This window comes from Parasteatoda tepidariorum, chromosome 4 (genome assembly GCF_043381705.1).
Source record: "Parasteatoda tepidariorum isolate YZ-2023 chromosome 4, CAS_Ptep_4.0, whole genome shotgun sequence".
Classification (NCBI taxonomy): domain Eukaryota; kingdom Metazoa; phylum Arthropoda; class Arachnida; order Araneae; family Theridiidae; genus Parasteatoda; species Parasteatoda tepidariorum.
This window is the reverse complement of record NC_092207.1, coordinates 80,655,768-80,679,108: the sequence shown is the minus strand read 5'-3', so window position 1 is coordinate 80,679,108 and position 23,341 is coordinate 80,655,768. Positions and strand designations below refer to the sequence as shown.

Here is a 23,341-nt window from a genome sequence, read left to right as displayed (position 1 = left end):
ACATCATCCATGACGTCAGAAAGTTGCATGCTTTGAATATTAAACTTGACATCTCTTCAATTTAACAGTGATAATAAAGTCCTCTGAGCTACTTCATTTTTCGAGCGAAATGGCAAGATAGTTAGCCTCATTAGACTCTGTTACAGATACAATAAAAAAAGGCTTAGCGATTAGTGACTTTGAAGAAGAAAACATATTTAATGTTCATATGTTTAAGTTCAAACATAATATGTTTAAGTTCAGAGAGTAAATATTTCAAGGCTAATTAAATGACCGAAATTTGAATCCTTAACATTTAATTTTGGATGTATTTTGCCATTAAATATTTTTATGCCATATCCAATTTGAAGAAATTATGTGCAATTTTCAATGAACAGTTACATTGTTGTCGTTGCTTCTAATGCGACTTGCCACACAGGCAAGCCTGCTTGGTGAAACCGAGCAAATTTAAGGCACAGTGTGCGTTTCTTGTTCTTCAGTGGCGCCATCTATGGCCAGGAATTCGACTTCTGCCACGCCATACGTCGCACCCGTTTATAGGGCGGACTATTCATACATCCATTCATTCATCCACAGATCGTAATTTTGACCTGAATCAGATAACGATCGGTCTCCAATCCAGTACCCCCTGAGGTATTGTTTTGGTATGGAAACATGGAGGACTTTGCGACTCAACAGATTCAACATGCATCAGTCAGCACAGTTACATAAATTATAGTATTGAAAGTGAAGTTTTTAGGACATCCTAAAAATTATTAGATTACAAAATTATTTTTTTTTTATGTATACTTTATAAGATGATAATAATCTAGTTTCTAGAGTAAGAATTTAAATTGATACTTACGCAAGGGATTGAGAAAATGGCGTTATTTCATGCTTCTTTGAAAAATCTACCAATAATGATGAGTACTTATCTTGTAATTTTCCATCGAAACTATTCTTTTATGGAAACAAAAACGTATGAATTATAATTGAGTTTACAGCATTCAAGATAAATCGAAAATATACAATAAATACTTACTAATTTTATGTCTTTCACAATAACACTCATTTCTGATTTCAGCATTTGATAATATATCTCCAACAGTTCACTCATGCTACAAAGTTGAATACTGTCATATTCTTCTGAGTTCTGGAAATTGAGACAAAATAGTTAAAGTTGCAGTTAAATACTGACAAATTCCTTTATTGAAAGAATTGAGCTATTTTAAATTAGTTCTTCGTTTCATATATATAATTGCTTATTATTTAAATATTTATTTATTTAATAACATTTATTCAATAATTTATTAAATAATCTATTGACTCTTTGTTTTTATTTATCATGGCTGTTGTTGACGTATGCCTGTTTAGGCAGAGGGGGCGTGATTGTTCTTGTTTTCCAGTGAAGCCATCTATGGCCAAGAATTAGACTTATGCCACACCATACGTCTCACCCGTTTATAGGGCGGACATGGCTGTAAATCTTGCGAAATAAATATCGTGAACTTTCCGACTAGCTAGATGCTAAAATCTCAACTATAGCTCCACGCCCGATAACACCGCAAGTTATAATCGTTTCCTAGCTAATGCAAGCACAATATATCGTGATGTTATCACCAAAGATAATTTATAATCCATCTAAATTCTGCCTACTTTACAATTGGCTGGGTTGACGCCCGGTGGCTGAGCGGTAGCGCTTCGCGCTGTCATGCCACAGGTCCCTGGTTCGATCCTCGGGCCGGGCAAGGTTGACTCAGCCTTTCATCCCTTCAGTGGGTCGATAAATGAGTACCAAGCATGCTTGGGAAGTAAACACTGGGAGTTCCGTGTTCGGCTGACCACCTGACCGGAACATCTGCTCCTGCACCCCAGAGCCCAATGTCAAGAAAACTGAGATGGGCACAGTAGGCCTTGGCCCTCTATGGGCTGTCGCGCCACTGAGTTTAGTTTACTTACAATTGGCTGGATCACTCAAATTTTACGTGGAGCTCTAAGCTGTATGACATCACAAGTTCCAATCTCTTTATGGTTACTAAAAACAAAATTTATCGGCGAACAAAATGCTGAAATTCAAAGTGTACACGATACTTGCTGCGTGGCAAAAACAAATTTCCATCATTTCATATTATAGTCGAATCGAAATTATAATCAAAAACATTTTTTCAAGCAATTTACGACTAGTATAGGCCGGGATAGCCTGGTCGGTAGGGTGCTGGGCCCATGTCCGAGAGTTAGTGGGTTCAAACCCCACCGGCCAAAGACTCCCCCGTGTAATAAAGTGACTGATGCACGTTAAATCTGTTGAGTCGCAAAAGACCTCCATGTTCCCATAACAAATCAGTACCTCTAGGGGTACTGGATTGGAGATCGATCGTTCTCTGATTCAGGTCAAAATTACGATCTGTGGAGGAATGAATGGGTCTACCCTATAAACGGGTGCGAGGTATGGTGTGGCAGAAGTCGAATTCTTGGCTATAGATGGCGCCACTGGAAAACAAGAACAATCGCACCCCCCTCTGTCTAAACAGGCATACGTCAACAACAACAACACGACTAGTTTAATTGATCAAGTTTCACCTGAATTTTTATGTTTCAGCATAATATAAGTTTCAGTGTTTTCATGATAGCTACAAAAGAAAAAAATCATCTCCATATTATTTTCAAACTGAATCTATTTTATTAATTAAAGGGTTCAAATTCCAATTACACCATACTACAACGCAACATTTAGTTGTTCGCTGCAAGCATAATTTATTGTAATACTACATAGAAATTATCATCAATAAAAATATCGTCCAACTCAAATTTTAACTGTAACTTTGTGCCTGATGAAGTTTCAATAGTTACTTAACCACTACATACACGATCTATCACTATATTATCACCAAAATGGAACTTTGTGCTGATGACAAACTAAGTTGAAAACATTTTCTTAAACACGACGGTAAGCAAATTTTTCGCTTTTTTTTACATAGAACCTCCTTTCGTCTAGCTAGTTAGTTTGAATTACAACTGATACTCTGTGTGCTGGATGTTAATTGCATTCTTTTCCCTAAAGGGTGCTAACAAAATGATTAGCAATTTTATTGCCAATCACAATTTCAGCGAGTTTCCGAAAACAATCTGACAGACAGATAATTAAAAAAAAAAAGGTTAATTATTTTCTTCCAGTACATTAAAGAGCAGAAAATAGTTCTGTTTTTGTTAGGCTAAAATCGAAATGGCTGACTTAAACGGAACGTATGCACAGGGCGGAAAAAAAAGAAAGAAAAAAAGAGACCACCCTGAATAACTTTTGATCTAATGTTCAGATTTTCACGTTCTAGGGCTCAATCTTAATGATTCGAGAGGGTGACCTCAAATATAGACGATATTTTAAGTTACAAAACCAGACACAAAAACGTACCTTTTTTCAGCAAATTCGAATTAATGATCTCAAAAATATAGGGACTAGCCGCAATCTGGGAAATATAGTCCCAATAGTTTGATCGGGAGAGCTTTTCAAAGTTGGGATCCTTTAATGTTAATTTCACTTTTTGCGCATTTCGCTATATCTCAAGAACTTTTAACGCGATTTTAAATATTTTTACACGTTATTTGAAATATTTTTACACGCAATTATAAAATTAATTTATCCAAAGATAACTCCATGTAAAAAATAACTTTTAGTAATTATTTATTTTTTTATTATATTATTTTAAAATGGTAGAAAATGTTTTGAACTGTAAGGTATAACATTTTTGCACCATTTTAAAGAATATAATTTTNCATACTATTTGAAGTAAAATATTAGGATACTAAACAAAATTTTCAACATTTCCAAGCATCATTTTGTTTGGCATATTACATTACTGAAGAATGTGAAGTCATTCCTGACTTAGAGTTTGTTAGTAGTTACAAGTTCTGAAAGTGTTTTTAGCTTATTTTTAATATTTAAGAAATACCAAATTTTAAATTCTTCTTTTTAGTTCTTGAATTTATTAATAGTTCCAAGTTTTTTTGTTTGTTTGTTTATTTCTAACAATTAGAAAGTGCAAAATTGAATCCTTTGCAAATCAAGCTATAATGATGAAAGTTAAGTATCACTATTTTCAATAAGTATATTACAATATTTCTGTATGAATGCATATCCTTCTATATGAAAACATGTATATTGTTGCAAATTCAATAGCAATCATTTACAACATTCATTTATAAAGGCAATTCAGTGAAAATAATTTATTGTCCGTTATATGCCATAAATGAAAGAAAACAGTAGGTTTTTGACGGTAAAAACACGGTTTTTACCACTGTCATGTCAAAAACCAGTTTTTGACGGCAAGAACCCAACTCTGTTTTAAATTAAACGCACACAACGTCTTTCGTTTTCAGTTTCAAATATATGGAATAAATTTTCTCTATAAATCCACTTGAAAAACACAGTTTTCAAAAATTTTTATTTCATTCCATTACTTTGAAAACTTATTTGCAATACTGTTAAAAAAATAAGCATATAGAGAATGGCTTTTGATCAAGAATGGGATTTAATACAAGTTAATGTCTATTGAACACATTAAACATGAACAAACAACTGGTTTAACGATCGTTTTAATTATTAATAGCAAACTCATAAATAAGGAGGCGATTAAACAATATTTCCGGTCTATTGTTTTAAAACACACAAGGGAAAGATATAAAAAGTATTTAATTGCTTAATGAATAATCGACTTTAAACAGCCTTGAAAATTTTATAGCATACGATAGGATTAAGTTAGACGCCCAGTCTATCTGTAGAAATTCGATAGCACTTAGCATATTCGAAAATTTTCAACACCTCTTCGCAAAATAATAATAATATTTACTAAATAAATAAAAAAAAAATAATAATATTTACTAAATAAATAAAATAAAATAATGATAATAAATAAAAAATTTTGACCTATTTTAAAACTATTTGACTATTTTTTGTTATTATGCACTTATATAAAAAAATATGCCTTTAAATTATTGAAAATATATCTGTGCATTTCTATTATAAAAAAAAATTTTTTTTACTAATTTTAATAAAATTTTTTTAAAGTATGTTCACAAAAATACATTCAAAATAACACTTTAAGTTAAATAATGAAATCTTATTTTTCTTTTAAATTATAGAAAATGAGAAATAAGTGATATAGTTTATGAATGTAACCAATAATACATAAGATGAGGTTTTTAGTACAGCCAAAACTGAGTGAATTGTTTTTTAGAATCAACTAGAGCGTCATGCTTTATAAGTTAATAATAGGACATCCAAAGTTAATTATACAAATTTACTTATTAAATAAAATAATAGTACTGCATAAAATTTGTATTTCGATAATATCCTTCTGAATAAGTCGTGGTGGATCAGGGGAAACAGCGCTCGTCTCCCAAAGAGGTGACTCGGGTTCGAATCCCAGCGGTGGCTGATCGATAGGAATTGATGGCTAACACCGACCACAGTGAAGACATAAAATATCCTCAGTGGTAGGCGGATCATGGGTTGGAAAAGCTTTGCCGTCAGGCTAACCGTGGGAGGTTTATTCCACTGCATGTAACGCAAATGCGGGTTAGTTCTATCAAAAAGTTCTCCATGAAGGCAAATTTCTCCCAATACTTAATCCAGGAATTCCATTGTCTTCTGGATTGGGTTCAAAATTACAAGGCTAAGGAGTTGAACATTGGTAGTCGTAAACTCGAAATTAAGTAGGCGGTTATAAACTAAATATCCTTCTGAATCAATTAACAGAGGATAAAACAAATAATTTGACTTAAAAACATTTTCAAAACTTCTTAAGAAAATGTGTAAAAAAGAAGATGAAAGCAAGCAAAAATGTGAATACTTCAAAATTTTTAAATAATAATGTAACGCACGGGCACAAGAGTTTTAAATTTTGGCAAAGATCATGACAACGTTTGGCGTTGAAAACGTTAAGTGGCTATTTCAGCATTAACTTGATATTGTAAAATGTGTTTATATTGTAAAAATTATTCAAAGACAATTAATTTTAATGAAACAACTGCTTTTGTAACAAATATTATATGCTGAGATAGAGATGTAAATTATTCGAAATCAAACCAAAACATTTAATATAAATTTTAGTATCAACTAATAAACATGCAAATTTTAATATCTAAATTATAATTTCATATTTAGTTTATTTCTCTCGAGAAATTCCTAACATCAATCAAATACCTATAATCTTGCGACTGCCCCCAAAAAGTCCGCCAACTGGGGAACGTTAGCACTTAGGTAGGGAACGTATGGGATAGATGAAATGTATATATATTTAACAATTCGATTCCGACAGCAGTTTTTTTCTTTACTTCAATCTTACACAATCAAAATTCGATTAAAAAACTTTAATTAAGACATTATTATTTAATATATCATCTTTAATTTAAAAAGAACCTTTATTTATTCAAACACAACTTAAATAGAAAAAAGAATGAAATGAAGTTAAAAATGAGACAAAATATTTGAAAGAAAGAAGCTATATACTACAATGGCAATATATTTCTTAAATACGACATCACAGTTTAAGTTGAAATTTGAGCACTTGTAGCTAGTTCGAAAATGGAAAAAAAAATTTCTTAATAAACTCTTATAGCTAAAAAAATTTCTTGTACCAATTAAGTTACGGTTGCAACTCAGCAGCTAGGAGCTCCAGTTAAAATTTGAGTCTTCTAGCTAGTCGAATAATGGTCAAACCCTTATCGGCGATAAATTATTATGTGACGATAAAATTCTACTTTAGCTGCGGTGGCCTATGGGATAAGTGTTCTCCAGGTGATCCAGGTACGAATCCCAGAGGTGGCTTAGTTGGCATATATTAACACTCCCGGCTGACACCAGCCACAGAGCTGACTTAAAATATCCTTGTTTATAGACGGATCATGGGTTAGAATCCCCTTGCCGTTGGATGTTATCGTGATTTTCCTCTCCATGTAAAGCAAATGCAGGTTAGTTTTATCAAAAAAGTCCTTTAAGGAGGTTAGTTTAGCCCAGAGCTTGATCAAGGTGTTCTCTTGTCATCAGGGTGGTTCAAATTGACAAGGTTACGGAGTTGAGCATTAATAGTCGTAAACTCACAATAGGGTCAGTTGCCCAACGCCGGTTATAAAGTAAAATAAAATAAATTCGACATACAGGGGTCCGGAAACGATTAAAACTTGTATAGTTATCAGACAAGGAGCTCTAGTAGATATTTGAGCCCTCTAAGCTAGATGAGCAATGGTCGAAATTTCTAACTACTACTAACTTACTACTATTTCTAACTACTAAGTTAAATAATCAATAAGGTATAAATATTTCTTGAAAGAGGAAACTATGTTTTCATACCTATTGCTTAGTTCAAACTGGTATACGACTCTTTTTTAGAAACAAGAATATCTTACATTCCAGTTTTAATTCCAACGTCAAAACAGCTGCATTTCATTGTATTTGCAGGTGTGCAATCTGTTATAAAATAGATCTCGTCCGTCAATGTTGTTGTCATAGTATCCCACGTAAATCGTTTATATGGTCTTTAACAAACACAACTTANGGTAGTATTTTTTATTTTCAAACTTAGTGGATAACAATCGTAAAAAGTGAGTGTAAACAATCCCACGACAATGCGACGAATTTAAGGTCATGTCAAGGTACGTCTCTTGCGAATATCAATTGATTGTTAGGTTTTCTCTTCTGAAATTACATTATGACGCATTCACATACATTATTATTACAATTACATTTTCCAGGGCGAGACGATGAGGCAACCACAAGCACTTCCACTGGTTCAAGAGGTCCACGAGGGAAACATGCACAATATTACCGTGATTACAGAGCACGGAAGCGAGCGGAGCAGGAAAAAGAGTCGTTGAATAGATCCTTCTCCGACTGCTGATTCTTCTACAATTAACGTCGCAGGTTGCGAAGTTTAACTTTTTCCGCGCGGAGGGACTCCACGCACTGTTTTTTTTTTAAAGGTTAAGTGCCACTGTCCGGTGTGCATTTGCCTGGTATATCCTGCACTACTATTTTGACATAAGCGGCACGAAATTTGATAAATATCGCAAATATTAATATCAATAGGGTTAGTGAAATGTAATTTTTTGTTGTTGAAAAAACGATTTTAAATTCAAATTTATTCAAAATCTTAGCAATGTGGATAATGACTTTTCGGATAATAAGGTTGTTGCTGTCGTCGGCCATTAAGGCAAAGGGGTTGCGATTGTTCTTGTTTTCCAGTAACGCCATCTACGGCCAAGAAAGAGACTTCTGCCACACCCATACGTCACACTCGTTTAATAGGGCGGACTCATTCACACATCCATTCATCCATCCACAGATCGTAATTTTGACCTGAACCAGAGAACTATCAATCTCCAATTCAGTAGCCACAGAGGTATAATTTGTTATGGAAACAAGGAGAAATTTGTGACCCGACATACTTAATGTGCACCAGTCACCATAGCTAGGCTACGTACTGGACATTTCAAGGACATGAAGATCTCACGAGCCCATAGAAAATTCTATTCCATGTGCAAGTACTGTCCTCATTTGCAACTAACTCCAGACCATGTTTTTGACTGCCAGGCCATTATCGGCTCCCTCTTTCAACTCGGAGCACCTCCCATCGAAATTCTCCATAGCCATCAGGCTCCAGAACTTGCAAACCTTGTTATCAAGACGTTTGGGGGACTCTAATCTTTGCACTAGCATAGACACAACAACAACAACCAGTCACCATTTACTACATGGGGAGTCACCGGAAGACTGAATTCGAACTCCTGTTCTCGCGAACACGAGTCCAGCACCCTGCCAACCAGGTTATCCCAACCCCTGATAATAAGATTGAACAATCAAATTGTTTAAGTTCGGTTTGGTGAGCTTGGCGGATTGCGAAATGAATTTTTTTCCTGTGGAATCAATAATATTACAAGAAAAATCCCGGTCTACAGAGATAACTTTAAGGTAAAGTAAATCTTCATCGCGGTGATAACTATTTGAACAAATTTTAAAAGCACGATAAACAAGTGTGAGTAAAACAGCTAACTTTTGGTTGGGGGGGATGGGATGAACTATTTCGAGGGGGGAGTGAAACCGCAAATGGTTTTCGATAAACAGTAGTGAGAAATTTAACGCAATGTCGAGTAATAAGAATGGCTAAGAGGACGTTCATATGTACATTTCTAGTATGTTCGAGAAGGAAGTTTTAGCAAACATAACAGAAATATGGTATATATTCTATAAACATATCTAAAATATACCACTAAGAAATTCTTAGTGGATTTATATATACTTTTATCCAGCGTTTACTAAAATGCAATTAAAAACGTTATAAAAATTAGTTCTGTATCTCGATGAAATGAGATGTTCGGTACAGCAATCTTAGAATGAAATTGCATGCTTCTACAATTTCCACGCCGTACAAACTGTGATGTAAAACCTCCCCTAATTTTGTGTTAGTCAATTCTCAAAAAATCGTATGTTATTTCAAGTTAATACCAAATAGATCCCTAGACTTTAAAGGATTTAGTTATATCTAAAGTCTAATAAATGAGCAAGCTTACACTAAGATCAGATGCATTTACTCCATTAAATTGCTTTCGCCATTTTTCGCATACGTTTGGAAACAGTTGAAAAGAGTAGATTGTTTACAATTTGAGCACAAAAAAGTGAAAATTTGTCACGCCGAACATTCAGCAGAAGTTCCTGCACATTCGGCAAAAACAGATGTTAGATAATAATAACTATACACTCATAAGAAATACATAAATATGCCAATTGCATTTAATACTTTTAAAATATTTTCTGTCCGCTTTTGTTCTTTTCAGCCTAGTTCGAATTCATATTTATCTTCTCTATAACATTTGATAATCAAACAGAACAGAAATATATATATGTATGTTTGATTATCAAACTAATTTTATTTAAAAAAAATATTTTATATGTGTATCCTAAAAAATTTTTTCTTACTTTGTATTATATCACAAATAACTTTACTGCCTCTTATGTGCATCATATTTAATTGGGTTTATAAATTTCGATGTAACTGAATAACAAAAATTTTGGAGAATACTTTACACAAAGTAGTGTAAAAGACATTTTTTGATGCTTTCACTTTACCAGAAACAAGCCTATGTTGCTGTAATGAAACACCAAGATCCAAGAAAAGTAATGTAGGATTTTCCTCTGCACACCTTTGTTATAAAGTAGTTGTTACCATTTTTGGTGTTGATGTACACATAAAATTTCGACATTGCAGTGACAGAATTCAGCAATGGTGTACTCACTACAATTTTCGCATTGCAAAAACGTTAAGACTCTCGGCTACAAATAATCACGCTAGGTTGCTCAATGAAACTCCGGATCACTATGGTAGATAAAACAAAACAGAAGGAAAACAAAATCGAAACAATTTTCTGACTTCAATTATTTTTATAAATCTGAAACCGCATGTTAATTCTGTTCATAGTTATGTTTTAAAACGTGTTACAATAGAACTAAATAATTTAAGACCAACCGTAATTGAAAAAAAAAATTTTACTGAAAAAGAAAATTAATGTGGAAATGGTACTAATTACGTTGAGGACAAACGTAAAAAAACAAACACGATTATTATTTGATCCCAATGAATATTAATTTTGGTAATATTTACTAATCGAAGTAAAATAATAAGCTATTTACCAAAAGGTCAAATTAAAAGCGAAAATAATACTAAATCGTTTAAGAGAGCGTACAAAAAACGGCAAACTAATAATGATGTCAATGATGCTTAGCTCATTTTAGTACTAACTGAAATAAAAATAGTTTTGAACTAAAAATTAAGGGTGGAAATGTACCTGTTCTTTACGAGGAACAGTAAAGAGTCGCCATACTATTATTAACACCAATGATGTTAAATTTTGATGATAGTTACTAATGGCATCATGCTAATTAGTGCAGTTTCAATAGCTACAAAGTATTTTATAAGTAAATTTGGTGCCGAATACAGCTGCTCCAATACTATACATTTTTATGAAAGACTTTTTACGGTGCCTCGAAGATATGAGTACAGGAGAAAGTAGCTTGATTGTGGTAAATTTTAAATATCATGAGTTGCCTCGATAATGTTTATTTTGATGGGATGATCTACTAAATACGTGTTTTGCTTAACATAATAACGTAAAACCACCGAGAAGGGCAGCAAATAACAATAAATAAAAAACACTGCAATTATTTTAGCTTAATTATTTGCGTCGGTATTTCTCTTAAAAGTTTATACACTATTTTGTAGTGTGCTAACAAATTGATGCTTATTTTCTCCCCCCTTCGTAAGAAGAACAGGTATTCAGCGAGTAAAAAAATAGATCTACTTCTTAATATTGTAATTTAAAACTTTAAAATAAAAATAAAAGTAAGAAATTCTCGAGAAAAAAAATAAAACTTGCTTATGTCATATCCAATTTTGCAATGAAAAAAATAAATTGCGAATTATACTAGAACTTCTACATTTTTCCATTGTTTTTCTGTACTGTCATGGATAAAAAATAAATCATAACATTAAGTAGACTTTTGTCAGTTCAAATAAATTCTTATAATTTTTTTTATGTCATTGTGATGCCAATGAAGTGTGACTTTCTAGCAACGTGCCATCAGTCATAATTCGTGATGTTAACCTCTTAACTGTTGAGTCATGAACGCCAATGGAAAAAAAACAATGAGACATAAACTAAACATTTAAAAAATCGCTCAATAATACTTTTTCCGCCATATGTCAAGATTTTTTTATTCCGATAAAAAAAATATTATTATAGCTTTGGATTTGGCATATACTTGAGTAGTAATATCTACAATATGAGAATCATAAAAAGGCAAATAGTTTATTTTTTAACCCTTTGCGGTTGTTTAAGCTTTATATATAGTTGCAAACCTAGTCGTTAACAACAGAAATATGAAAATTTTCAACAAAAAAAAAAGAAAAAAATAGAGCAATTTACATTTTAAAGACTAGTATCAAAAAGAGCATACGAAAAACTAAAAAAAAAATTGCTCTACTTAAGTTTAATGAGTCTAAATTTTATCACCGTAGAATAATAAAATATATTGCATTTAATCAGATTACTTTGTTTTAAGCAGAACGTTTTAACTGCTTTGCTTTCAGTTTTAGCGCAAAGAAGGAGACTGGAAAACTACTGATAATAGCGAGAGATCAATATGTAGAAAAATCTTTTAGTGCTATCTATTAGTAAAAATACCCAGTATCATTTTGTTAATATTCCGTCACACAAAAATTCAATTATAATTTAGAATCTAATTCAAGAATTCTTTTAACATTTTACACAAAATTAATTTAGTGGATGATATCTCCATTCATCGTTTAAAAATTTCATGATTATTGCATTATTGATTGGAATCCATTATGTTTAAGAACAAAAAAAAAGATGAATCAATATTTGTGAAACTAAAAAATCTCTCACTACAAGATTTACTAATGTAAATTTGGTAAATGAGTTTTTTTCTCTTTATAAATAACAGAATTCATAAAAGAGTATAAAGAAATTAATCCCGCGAATCTCTGTACACCAGGATCACGTGTATAATTAGGGAAGGTCCCGAAGTTTGAACTACCGAATTTAGCGATTTTTACTTCATTATTAATCAAAATAAAAGGTTGTTAGATTGAAAATGTAGCAAATATTTCTATTCTTCTGTATGATTATTTAAAAGTTTGCATTTGTGTTCGTAGAAAATCGAATATTCTGAAGATATATACAAAAATCAGGAATATTCGGGCAAAAACATAAAAATCAAGGCAAGTTATATTTCTCAGGAAAATCAGAAATATCAGGACAACTACGAATTTCAACAACAACAATTAAATTAAGCAATTACAATTAAAACAACACTCGTATTTATATGAACATGACAAAAAATTGTTTAATGAATCTCCAGGAACTAGGAAATTAATGACACATTAAGTTCATTCGTATTTTTTTTTCAATTAAGTTAGTAACTTAGCTAAATAAATTTGGTTAAATTAAAAGAGAACTTATTAATAATCAATTTATTAATATCAGTTTTTGAATAGTTTCTATTATTTTCTGTTGTTATTTTGACAATCCAGTTAAATATAGGTTCCAAATTGTTCGAATGTGATTAAGTTTACCATAAATAGTCCTTTAAAGACTGGTCATAATATTCATTCTCGAGTAAGATTTTTCTTTACATAATTATAAATATTTGCCTAAATGATTTTTAGAAGAACAAAAACTTATTTCGTTTCTAATGTTTCGTTTCGTATTGAAAAGCGAAACTTATCTAACTTCAAATTATAAATTAATACAGTAATCAGTTAATTACAAATAAGAATACACAATAAGACGTAAGAATGTATCAGTAGATGTCAAGTGTCAATACCTACATACAAATAAGTTCAAATAAAAAATATGACACTTTTCATATAATTTCTAAACAATTAAATCTACTGACTTGTATTTTATTTTTTAAAATATAACTTTTAAAATATTTAAGTGTTTTGTCCTTTTTGAAGCCTAGATAATTCTTCACGGCAAGATGATATACTGAGTTTAAAATCATCGCTTTGATTCAAGTGTAAGACACTTAAAACTGTGGCTTTTTTTATTTTCCTTGGCTACAGAGGTTCGAAAAAATCATGGTTATAACTAAAACTTAATTGTTATGGCATATCAACTTGAAACCTAGAACCCAATATACTATTAGACAACGTTTGTTACAATTTTATTACTTAAAAAATAAAACTAAGATTTTTATTCTATTCGTAGGCCTTTATCAAATTGTTGTCTATGTAGAAATATAACTGGATTTACCCTTGTTAATTGTAGTTTTTAATTATTATGAAAAATGACGAGAAAGGGAAGGAATTCGATTGAGGTAAGCTTTTAGACAGTTTTGGGGCATATAATTATCTTATTATTTGAATCTAGTAAATTTTGTTTCTTGACCAAAATGTCACATTATATAAAAATATTCAACAATATACAAAAAATTATATAAAATTAAAAAATATTATTTTTTTGTAATATTTCAAAATTATTAAACAAAGTTAATTGAGTTTAATTAATTGAAATTTTTTTTCATCTATTTTATCGTATTTGTGTTTTTACTTTCTCCTAAGCTAAATATTTCTAACTAAAAATCAAGCCATTATTTAAAGCTCGGGCTCAAGGAGGATAATAATAAATTTAAAGTGGGTTAAATTGATAAAATATATTTTCGTTCGTAATCAGCAGTTCTCATTTAAAATAGGATAGGTATCATGTGACGTATATAACTCAAAAAACGGATGAGGAAACAGACATCGCCGTTTCCCTTTGATATTTAACGATAGATGTGAAAGCGGAAGATAGTCAATACAAACAGAAATATAATTGGATACATTTTATTTATTATTTTATTATTTCTTAGAAAAAAATGACTCACAAAGTAAGTATTACGTTTTGTTATAAATTCCTGTATTTTAAGTATGCTTTAAAATAAGAGACTGATAAAGAAACTTGCTGGACTCATTGGAAATAAATAGGAGTGAGATTAGGAATGACATAGGAAATGACCGGAAATGGCATCGTGGATATGGTTTCCCTATTATTAACTGTTTCTACATTGCGCCTTGTAACAGGTACTTTTATTTATACAGATCATGTTAATTTCTTGTCAATCTTCATGCTTTCTATTAATTACTGCCGGAAATTGCATTCAAATTGGTTCAGTATTAGATTTTTAAAGATTTGGCGAATAATTAGACAAGAACATCAAAACATTTTATCACAATAAAACAGTTAATACTGAGCCAATATAAATGCAAAATTCGGTAATTAATAGAAAGTATAAAAATTAACAAGAAATAATCATGGTTTATATAAATAAAAGAACCTGTTCAGTTTCACTAGTAGTTTATAATAAGGAAGTGGTATAGCATTGCATATGTATAATTTAATATGATAAAGCATGTCAAGGTAAATGACGAGAAAGACATGTTTTAGATAAAAGCATTTCAGGCACGCCACTCACAGGTCAAAAAATGCCCACGACGAGTCAAATGTGATCAGCATTGACTGTGATTAGAATAAAAAAATATATATTTACATGTTGAATTAATGTAAAATGATTATATTGATATATCGCTTAAATTTATTTCAAATGTAATGTTCCTAGGGCGCATTACCCCTGCTCACTAATCCACGCAGCAGCTTTGCTCACGAGATACTGAAACAGGGCTGGCAGCCTCTTTTGGAAACAGTGTCATAATATGAAGAAAAAAAAGCTTTGAGTGCAACTTATAGCTTTTCAAACATATTTAAAAAAAGTTAGTGAAAGGTGAAAAAAAGTTAGAAAATGGCTGATTATGGAATTTTTACGTAAATAGCGCATTCTTTTTTTCCCACGTACATCTGAGAGGTGGAGATATAAAAAATATTTTCTAAACAAAATATTAAAAAAATTAGGTTTGATTGTTTCTAAATATTTTTAAAGATTCAGTCATTTAGCTTTCATATAAAATAAAATTTAACAACTTGAAGCATTTTAATATAAATAATTATTACACAGGCAATACTTAATTAATGTGGCTTTTGAATTCGCTATTTCTTTGTTAAAGAACATAACCCAAAAGACCTAACTGCAACAAAACTAGCAAACTCGAACCATTGGTTTAATCATACGTTATACCGCATTGTTTTTGATGTAATTCCTGCTATTGACGAGCGTTTTTTTTTCTTTAATTTTTCTAGTAAATTTTCAAGTGCCGATGTTGAAACACCACCGTAGTACATCTGCCGTGAATTTATATTTAAGTTCCTTTATTTAAATAAAGAAATCTAGTATTCTCGTTCCAGCGATATGGTTGCATGACCTAAATTTTCTGACATTTCGATCGAAACGTAACCTTAACTTTTAGAATTCGAATTCACACAGTTGTCAAAATGAACTTGATCTACAGACACGATTAACCTCTTCTATACCATGACCACATGTATGTGATCACGCAATTCCTCCGTCAAGACGACGGTATCATGCGAGACGAGCCTTTCTGATTCCAGAGGCCCGTGATCACAAGAATGTGATCTCAATTTGGTACTCTCGTAATTGCATCTCGTATTAACGCGCATACTCTAGGAGCGTGGGGAAGCGCTTCTTTGTCCTATAGCTAGTCCTGAACCGGTTAATGTGATATTATGAATGAAACTTTTGGGAATATTTGATGGATCGCATAGATGTGATAGACCACATATATGACCACATGCATGTGATCACGCAATTCCCCCGCCTTGACCACGGTATCATGCGAGACGAGCCTTTCTGACTCCAGAGGCCTATGATCACAAGAATGTGATCTCAATTTGGTACTCTCGTAATTGCATCTCGTATTAACGCGCATACTCTAGGAGCGTGGGGAAGTGCTTCTTTGTCCTATAGCTACTCCTGAACCGGTTAATGTGATATTATGAATGAAACTTTTGGGAATATTTGATAGATCGCATATATGTGATAGACCACATATATGACCACATGCATGTGATCACGCAATTCACCCGCCTTGACCACGGTATCATGCGAGACGAGCCTTTCTGACTCCAGAGGCCCATGATCANATGTGGCTTTTGAATTCGCAATTTCTTTGTTAAAGAACATAACCAAAAGACCTAACTGCAACAAAATTAGCAAACTCGAACCAGTGGTTCAATCATACGTTCTACTAGTGTTGTGTACTAGTGTCAAGCAATCCCGCATTCCTGCCGTATTGTAATCAATTGATAAGAGTTCAATTTTTACGTTTTTTTTATGTAATTCCTGCAATTGACGCATTATTTTTTTTCTTTAATTTTTCTAGTAAATTTCAAATGCCGATGTTGAAACACCACCATAGTACACCTGCCGTGAATTTGCACTTAAGTTCCATTATTTAAATAAAGAAATCTAGTACTCTAGTGCAGAACCTAAATTTTCTGACATTTCGATAGAAACGCAACCTTAACTTTCAAAATTCGAATTCACACAGTTGTGAAAATAAACTTGATCTACAGACGCGATTAACCTCTTCTATACCATGATCACATATATGTGATCACGCAATTCCTCCGTCAAGACCACGGTATCATGCGAGACTAGCCTTTCTGACTCCAGAGGCCCATGATCACAAGAATGTGATCTCAATTTGGTACTCTCGTAATTGCATCTCATATTAACGCCCATACTCTAGGAGCGTGTGGAAGTGCTTTTTTTGTTCTGTAGCCAATCCTGAACGGGTTAATGTGATATTATGAATGAAATTTTTGGGAATATTTGATAGATCACACTTTTCTATCCAAATCATTTTCACATATTTCTACAAAAAATCAATAGAATGTAAAAAAAGGCTATAAAAATTATAATATATGTATTACTTGAACAGTGGTAGAGTCCTCACACGAAATAGGCTCAAACCTCTTTTTACAAATTAATTTTTTAACTTCCCGTATTATGAGGTTCTCTGATAGACTAGGTGCCTCCCAGTTCCGAGAGGTTCTCACAGCCATTACAGCTGATGGATAAAAAGATTTGCAAACATTATGCGTCATAGTGCATCATATTACTTTGCAAATCATACACGATATATCAACACTGGTTATGCCTAATTTAAAAACATGTTAAGCGATGGCATATCCTAATTCTAATACCAATTCGGTATTGCTTTATATTTGTTGATGCGTAGTTACTATCACAACTATGAAAGAGTAAAATGGGCATATTTTTTTATATCGTAAGCCAATACTGTGAAACAATAGATGTTCTCATAATGGTAATTGATTTTTCCTGTTACAGGTAATATATTTCAAATCGTTGAGTGTGCTCAATCTTTTCTTCCTTAAGTGCGTTTTTTATTCAGTTTGTGAAGAGACATGAATGAAGAGTGAAGAGACATAAATGATTGATCATTTACGAGATAATGCCATTAAATTATGTTTAGATAAAGTGAAAAACTACAGTAATTGGCCTCCGACAGTCCATTCTTCAGAAACATTTCTCTCTCTCGAAAAAAAGAAAGAATCTTTAAAAAAATTAATATTTTTTCAATTAATTTTCTTCGAACATTTCGAAAATGAGTAAAAAAAAATAACACCAAAATTGTAAAGGTTATAAAATTAAATGGATCTTAATCGTTTCCCCACCCGATCAAGCATTATTCACATCATCATTGATTAATACACAACTGAAAATGGACACCTAGTCAAATTTTCATTTTGCGACATAGCGAAGTTAACTGTTAACAGAGTTTAAATTAAAAAAGCAAATTTTCCTCGAAAACTCCAGTCCTTTTCTCTGAATCTAAACAAAAACCGGCTCTGAAAAGTACAAGAGGCTTTCCCATACCTAAATCAAAGCTCGTTATGTAATAGAATCGGTTGAACCTATTTCCTTGCTTCGGAGATCACCTTACTTCCTATGTTATGAGGCAAACACACATTCATAACGAAACAGTTAACAGGTTCTGTCCGATTCGCGTTGTTTGTTTGCACAAAGACACCAGTCAAATTGCAATATTATTGGTCACATTACATGTGAAATAAAGAAGACCTAAAGGTTTCTATTTCTAAATGTGCTACTTCCCTTATACTGAGAATGCGAACAATACTTTACTTGATCGATAATACCGAAAAAGATGAATTAGGATTCGGCAAAATTAAGCGCCAACACCAAAAGCAACACAATCAAATGACAATTTTTGTTGATAAACAAGGATCAGTAACTACAGAACTAACAGCTGGTTTCCACTGTCTTGCTCTTGGAACTGATAAAATTTTCTCTAATTGTAATTTTATACTAGCTATCATTCCAAAACAATTCCAAAAACAAGTGTGTAGCACAAAATCGCAGCCATTTGACGTTGCTGGGACACCGGTTTATCTTTTATATATATACTTTTTTCCTGACACTTTAATTACAAGTAAAAATATAATTTGGTATTTTTTAATTATAAAAAGCAGTCTAATAGGTGCTAATCAATCTGTTAGATTACCGAAATTATATTTGTACTAAAACATAAAATCCAAAAAAAGTAGTTTGAAAAAAAAGTTATTTTTTTCATTAATATTAAAAATTTTTGTAAATTAAGGAAATATCAATAATGTATAAATGTTTCTCTTAGATCAAAATAACTGCAAATAAGCGAAAAATTAAAAATCAATGTTAGAAAGTAAGCCGCGTTTGGAATATTTTACCTTTAAGGCAGAAAGAGACTGTGCTTCATGCTGTATTTATTCATAACCATGAATTATTAAAGTAATCGTTTGATATTGAACTATAAAGGTTGCGTTAATTTCTGATAAATCTTACTTACATTTTTTTTCCTCTTCTAAATCAGTGCTTATTAAATGAAGGTGCTCTTTTGAAGTGATAGCTCTTCTCTTAAAGCTTACGGCAGCTTTTATTTTTCTTTAATGCGGTCATCGGAAGCGTATGTTTTATTTTCATAATCTTCAGATTACGAATTGCGTATTATCATTTGGCGCGACTTCTTTAGTAAAATAAATAAAAAGAGAAGATATCTTTCTTAGGATATTTTTTTTCTTCTTTTTGTAGATCTTTATGTGCAAGATAACGTGTGGGAAGTTTCGTGGTGATGAGAAATTAGTGTTTTCATATCTTGCTGCAGTATAAATAATCTTCCACTTATGTTTCTCATTAGATAAGAATACACATGTTTTCACCACGATTCATTTAGTTTTGTTTCAAAAACAAAAATGATTCGTATGATTTCTCCTGAACGCAAATAATCACAAATGGCTTATGTTTCAATTATAATCAGTTTTCTCTCTTTCTTGAAATTTGCTACTATAATTATAAATAATATTTACTAAAACGGAATTTAAAATTGGCTTACAAAGAAACAATTCTTACGAGCCTACTAGTATCCTAGTCTCGCAGAAAGTGATAAAAGGTTTGCACAACCATGCGTTTCAGGTTTTGGCGGGAGAAGGTAAAAGAGTGGGAGATAGATTTAAATATTATTATTTAAACCAATAAAAAACTGCTTCCGATGTTTTTATTTATTTATTTTTACGCTGAAACAAATGAGATTAAGCGCGAAACTAGAGCCCCTGAATTAGACAGGCCGACTTATCATTTATTTTTGGAGCAAAGAGCTAACATAAGCACATAACATAACTAATACTAACATTCATAACGTTAACTTGCGAACTTGTTTGCTCCAATATTGCTTGATAGGTCTGCTCTGATAGTATAGGAGCCTTACGCGAAACGAAGAAATAAGTTATGATGGTTATATATGGTCGTTAAAAAAGTTCTGCAACACTTGCGAAAATTTCAATTTTTATGAATTTTAATTTTGTGTTGTTCTTTTTTGATGATCTTAGTTTAAACTTTCATCAATAAGCTCTAAATGACTTCGGGTTTCGATTCGTTATTGATATAAACGAGATCTTTTAGCAAGGGTGTTGCAAAACTTTTTTAACAGCCTACGTTCGATTCTTTATGCCGGGTAAGCCCAAGTATTGCTGGCATCTTGGTGCAACGTCTCCGAATTAGTATTTTGAAAGCTATGTGGAACAGTTGTTTATTTTTATTGTTACGTTTTTTGAAATGTATTTCTATAAACCAATGTTTCATCAACGGTAAATGAAAGGAAAGAAGTTAAATTCTTTACTAAAGTGTCAATTTATCTGGAAAATTAATCATTTGGGATTAATCTTGATTATCATGAGTCGGTGCCGAATCAAGCTGAGAATAGTTGATCTTTACTTTGATGTGAGCTAAGTCAACGGGAAAGTTAACAAATAAAATTTTTAAAAGAAACAAAATTATTTTTAAATTAAGTGTCGTGAGATATATTTTTCAGATTTGTGTATGATTGCGTAGTGTTAACTAATAGAAATTCAATAACTATTTGTCCCAGGACTAATTCTAAGACTGAATGTAAGATTGAACTGATCGTAACGACCGGTTCCCGATGGAACACTGAAGTCAAGCATCACTGACTGTGGTCAGTGTGCGGGTGGGTGACCACTTTGATCAGACTATACGAAGGGACAGTGGGTGTGCGGTATCCGTCCTCGTTAAACTGTTCGACCGTAAAGTGCTCGATTTCGCTCGTAGGTCATTGGGCTATCAAAAGGGGAGCTTTCCCCTCCGCAGAGAATCGAAATTGTGATAGCATGGCTTCGGATCATCCTCAGGGATGTTCCCCAGACAGTCGCCCACAGCCCATTGTGCAGCTGTAGTGCTGCGCAAATAAACATCTAATCTAAACTAAACTAAATAATTATTTGCGATTTTGTTTTTTCCCCCCGTACGTTCAGCCAGAGAAGAAGGGAGTAAAAATGATGAGCAATTTCTCGCACCTATGTTTTTAGATGTTCATCGGCATCTCCGCACAAAATTATGAAACACTACTCAGAACTTCCCCAAACCACAAAACAACTATTTCCGCTTATATTCATTACTGTCTGCGATGTGGAGTGGGAAAACAAATAATGAAGATTATGTAAACAATGTGGTTTGATTGTGCGGTTTGTGTTATATATATNAAATTGCAAAAATGTAGTTGGGTAGACTTTTTGTTGTTGTATATTTGCATATTTATATATTATATATATATTTGTATATATTTATATTTGTATATATTTATATTTGTATATATTTATATTTGTATATTTGCATATTTAATCTACAGAATACTAATCCAGTATTTTCTTTAATGTGACAACTTATTTTTCATATAATGTTATAAAAACTTGAATAATTTTTGCTTAATAATAAACTGTTGAGTGGCAACTTATTTTTTGTTTAAATGAATTATCACATCAAAAAAAGATAATTGAACTTGTATTCGAATTGAAGTTTATTTCATATTTTTATTGGAATGCAGGGAAATTTGGGCACAAAGAAATATACGATTTCGTAAATTTTCATTTGAAATTCCTATATTCATGCCTATGATGCGTTATACAATTAAAACTATCGATTTTTGACTAAATTTACTAAAAAAAAAAAAAGAAGACGATTTTGATATCAATGAAAGGTAGATAATGGATGCAAAATTAGTTTATTTTTAGCATTTCAACTGTGTTTATCATAATTGAACCTTAATCAAATAAAAATCTATATTTAAATACAAATCCAGGGTTTTAGATTTAAATTTAAAACCCTGGATTTGTGTGTGTGTGTTTTCAAAAGACAGTTTACAAAAGAAACCATTTATTCAAAACTAATTCTATTAACATTTTTTCGTTTTACCATTCTGAACTTCAAATTCAGATTTAGGAAAAAATATCTGTCTATTAAAATTTAACTTTTAAATTAATTCCTCTCTTAAAATAAATATCACAATTTCAAACTATTTTACACATATTAAATGTTTTAAAATTGAAAAATTAAAAATAATAAAGAAACATATTTTTTTAACTTTTTCAGTTTAAATATCTCAAATATTTAAATAACTATATTAATTTCTACTTAATATTTCAACAATGCAAACTTACAAAAGCATTTGAACTAACAAAAGATTAAAGTAAATCTAACTCTGCGATTGAGGTCAAGTTTAATACATTTTTAGCTTTAGAAATTTAACTTGTGTGTTATAAGTTTACATAATTAATAATCAAAATACATTTTTTAAAAACTACTTTTCAGTTTAAACGCGTGGAATTTTTTAACAGGCAAAGATATTCATTTGTAATTAATTAATGTTTTAACAATGCAAGGTTGCGAAAACTGATTTGAAATGACAACAAAGAGATAAAAATAAATCTTACTGTGCGTGTGACGTTCATTTCTGCGTAAGTTGTTAGTTCAGGTAAAAGTTAATTTAGTAATTCGCCGAGGACTAGAAGGCATAAAAGTGTTTACTCACAGCACCATGCGGGTAAAAGTAGGCGTCAAAATACAATTTTCACGCGCGGAACTTCTTTATGTTTTTAGTACGCAAAGGAAGTTCAGTCGAAACGGAAAAAGTCGGTGGTAGCACTAACTCGAGTTTTCGTCATGACAGTTGATGCTTTCACTATTCACGCTGCTGGAGTTTTTTTGTTTACATCATTCTGCGCAATTCCATCCACGTTAATAGTGACCTCGAAACACTGGAATTCCCGCCTATGGGGACAAATTGGCTATTCAGAAAAATTGTGTTGCTTTTTGAAATATCAATATTTAATAATATAGAAACTGGCAGGATATGACTTTGCTAAATGCTTTGTTCCTTTTTGAAAATGTAGGTTTTTGCTTTTTAAAATACTTACTCGCTAGAATAAAGTGTTTTTTTTTTTGTTAGTGTTAAGTAATGGAGAAAGGTTAAGTTGTTAATTGGGTAATGTTTAGAATAGTAAGAGCAAGAATTTATACAAATCTTTTCAAACC

At 31.7% G+C, this 23,341-nt stretch overlaps 1 protein-coding gene and 1 long non-coding RNA gene across 3 annotated transcripts in view; both read right to left on the bottom strand.

Annotated features, from left to right (window-relative positions):
- Positions 1 to 22,950, bottom strand: part of LOC107457015 (C2 domain-containing protein aex-1) — a 59,678-nt gene extending 36,728 nt beyond the window's left edge. The window contains exon 1 of the mRNA XM_016075040.3: positions 22,741 to 22,950. Coding sequence (XP_015930526.2) covers positions 22,741 to 22,758 — 18 coding nt within the window. The 5' untranslated portion in view covers positions 22,759 to 22,950. The remainder of the gene's footprint in view (positions 1 to 22,740) is intronic.
- Positions 834 to 19,508, bottom strand: LOC122269281 (uncharacterized). 2 transcript variants are annotated; one of them, XR_006225095.2, is made up of 3 exons: positions 19,308 to 19,508; positions 1,022 to 1,132; positions 834 to 939 (listed from the first exon to the last, which is right to left on the bottom strand). It is a non-coding gene; the product is annotated as an uncharacterized lncRNA (long non-coding RNA). The 2 variants fall into 2 exon arrangements; XR_006225096.2 differs by lacking the exon at positions 19,308 to 19,508 and adding an exon at positions 7,325 to 7,420.
- Positions 22,951 to 23,341: the final 391 nt, after the last annotated feature.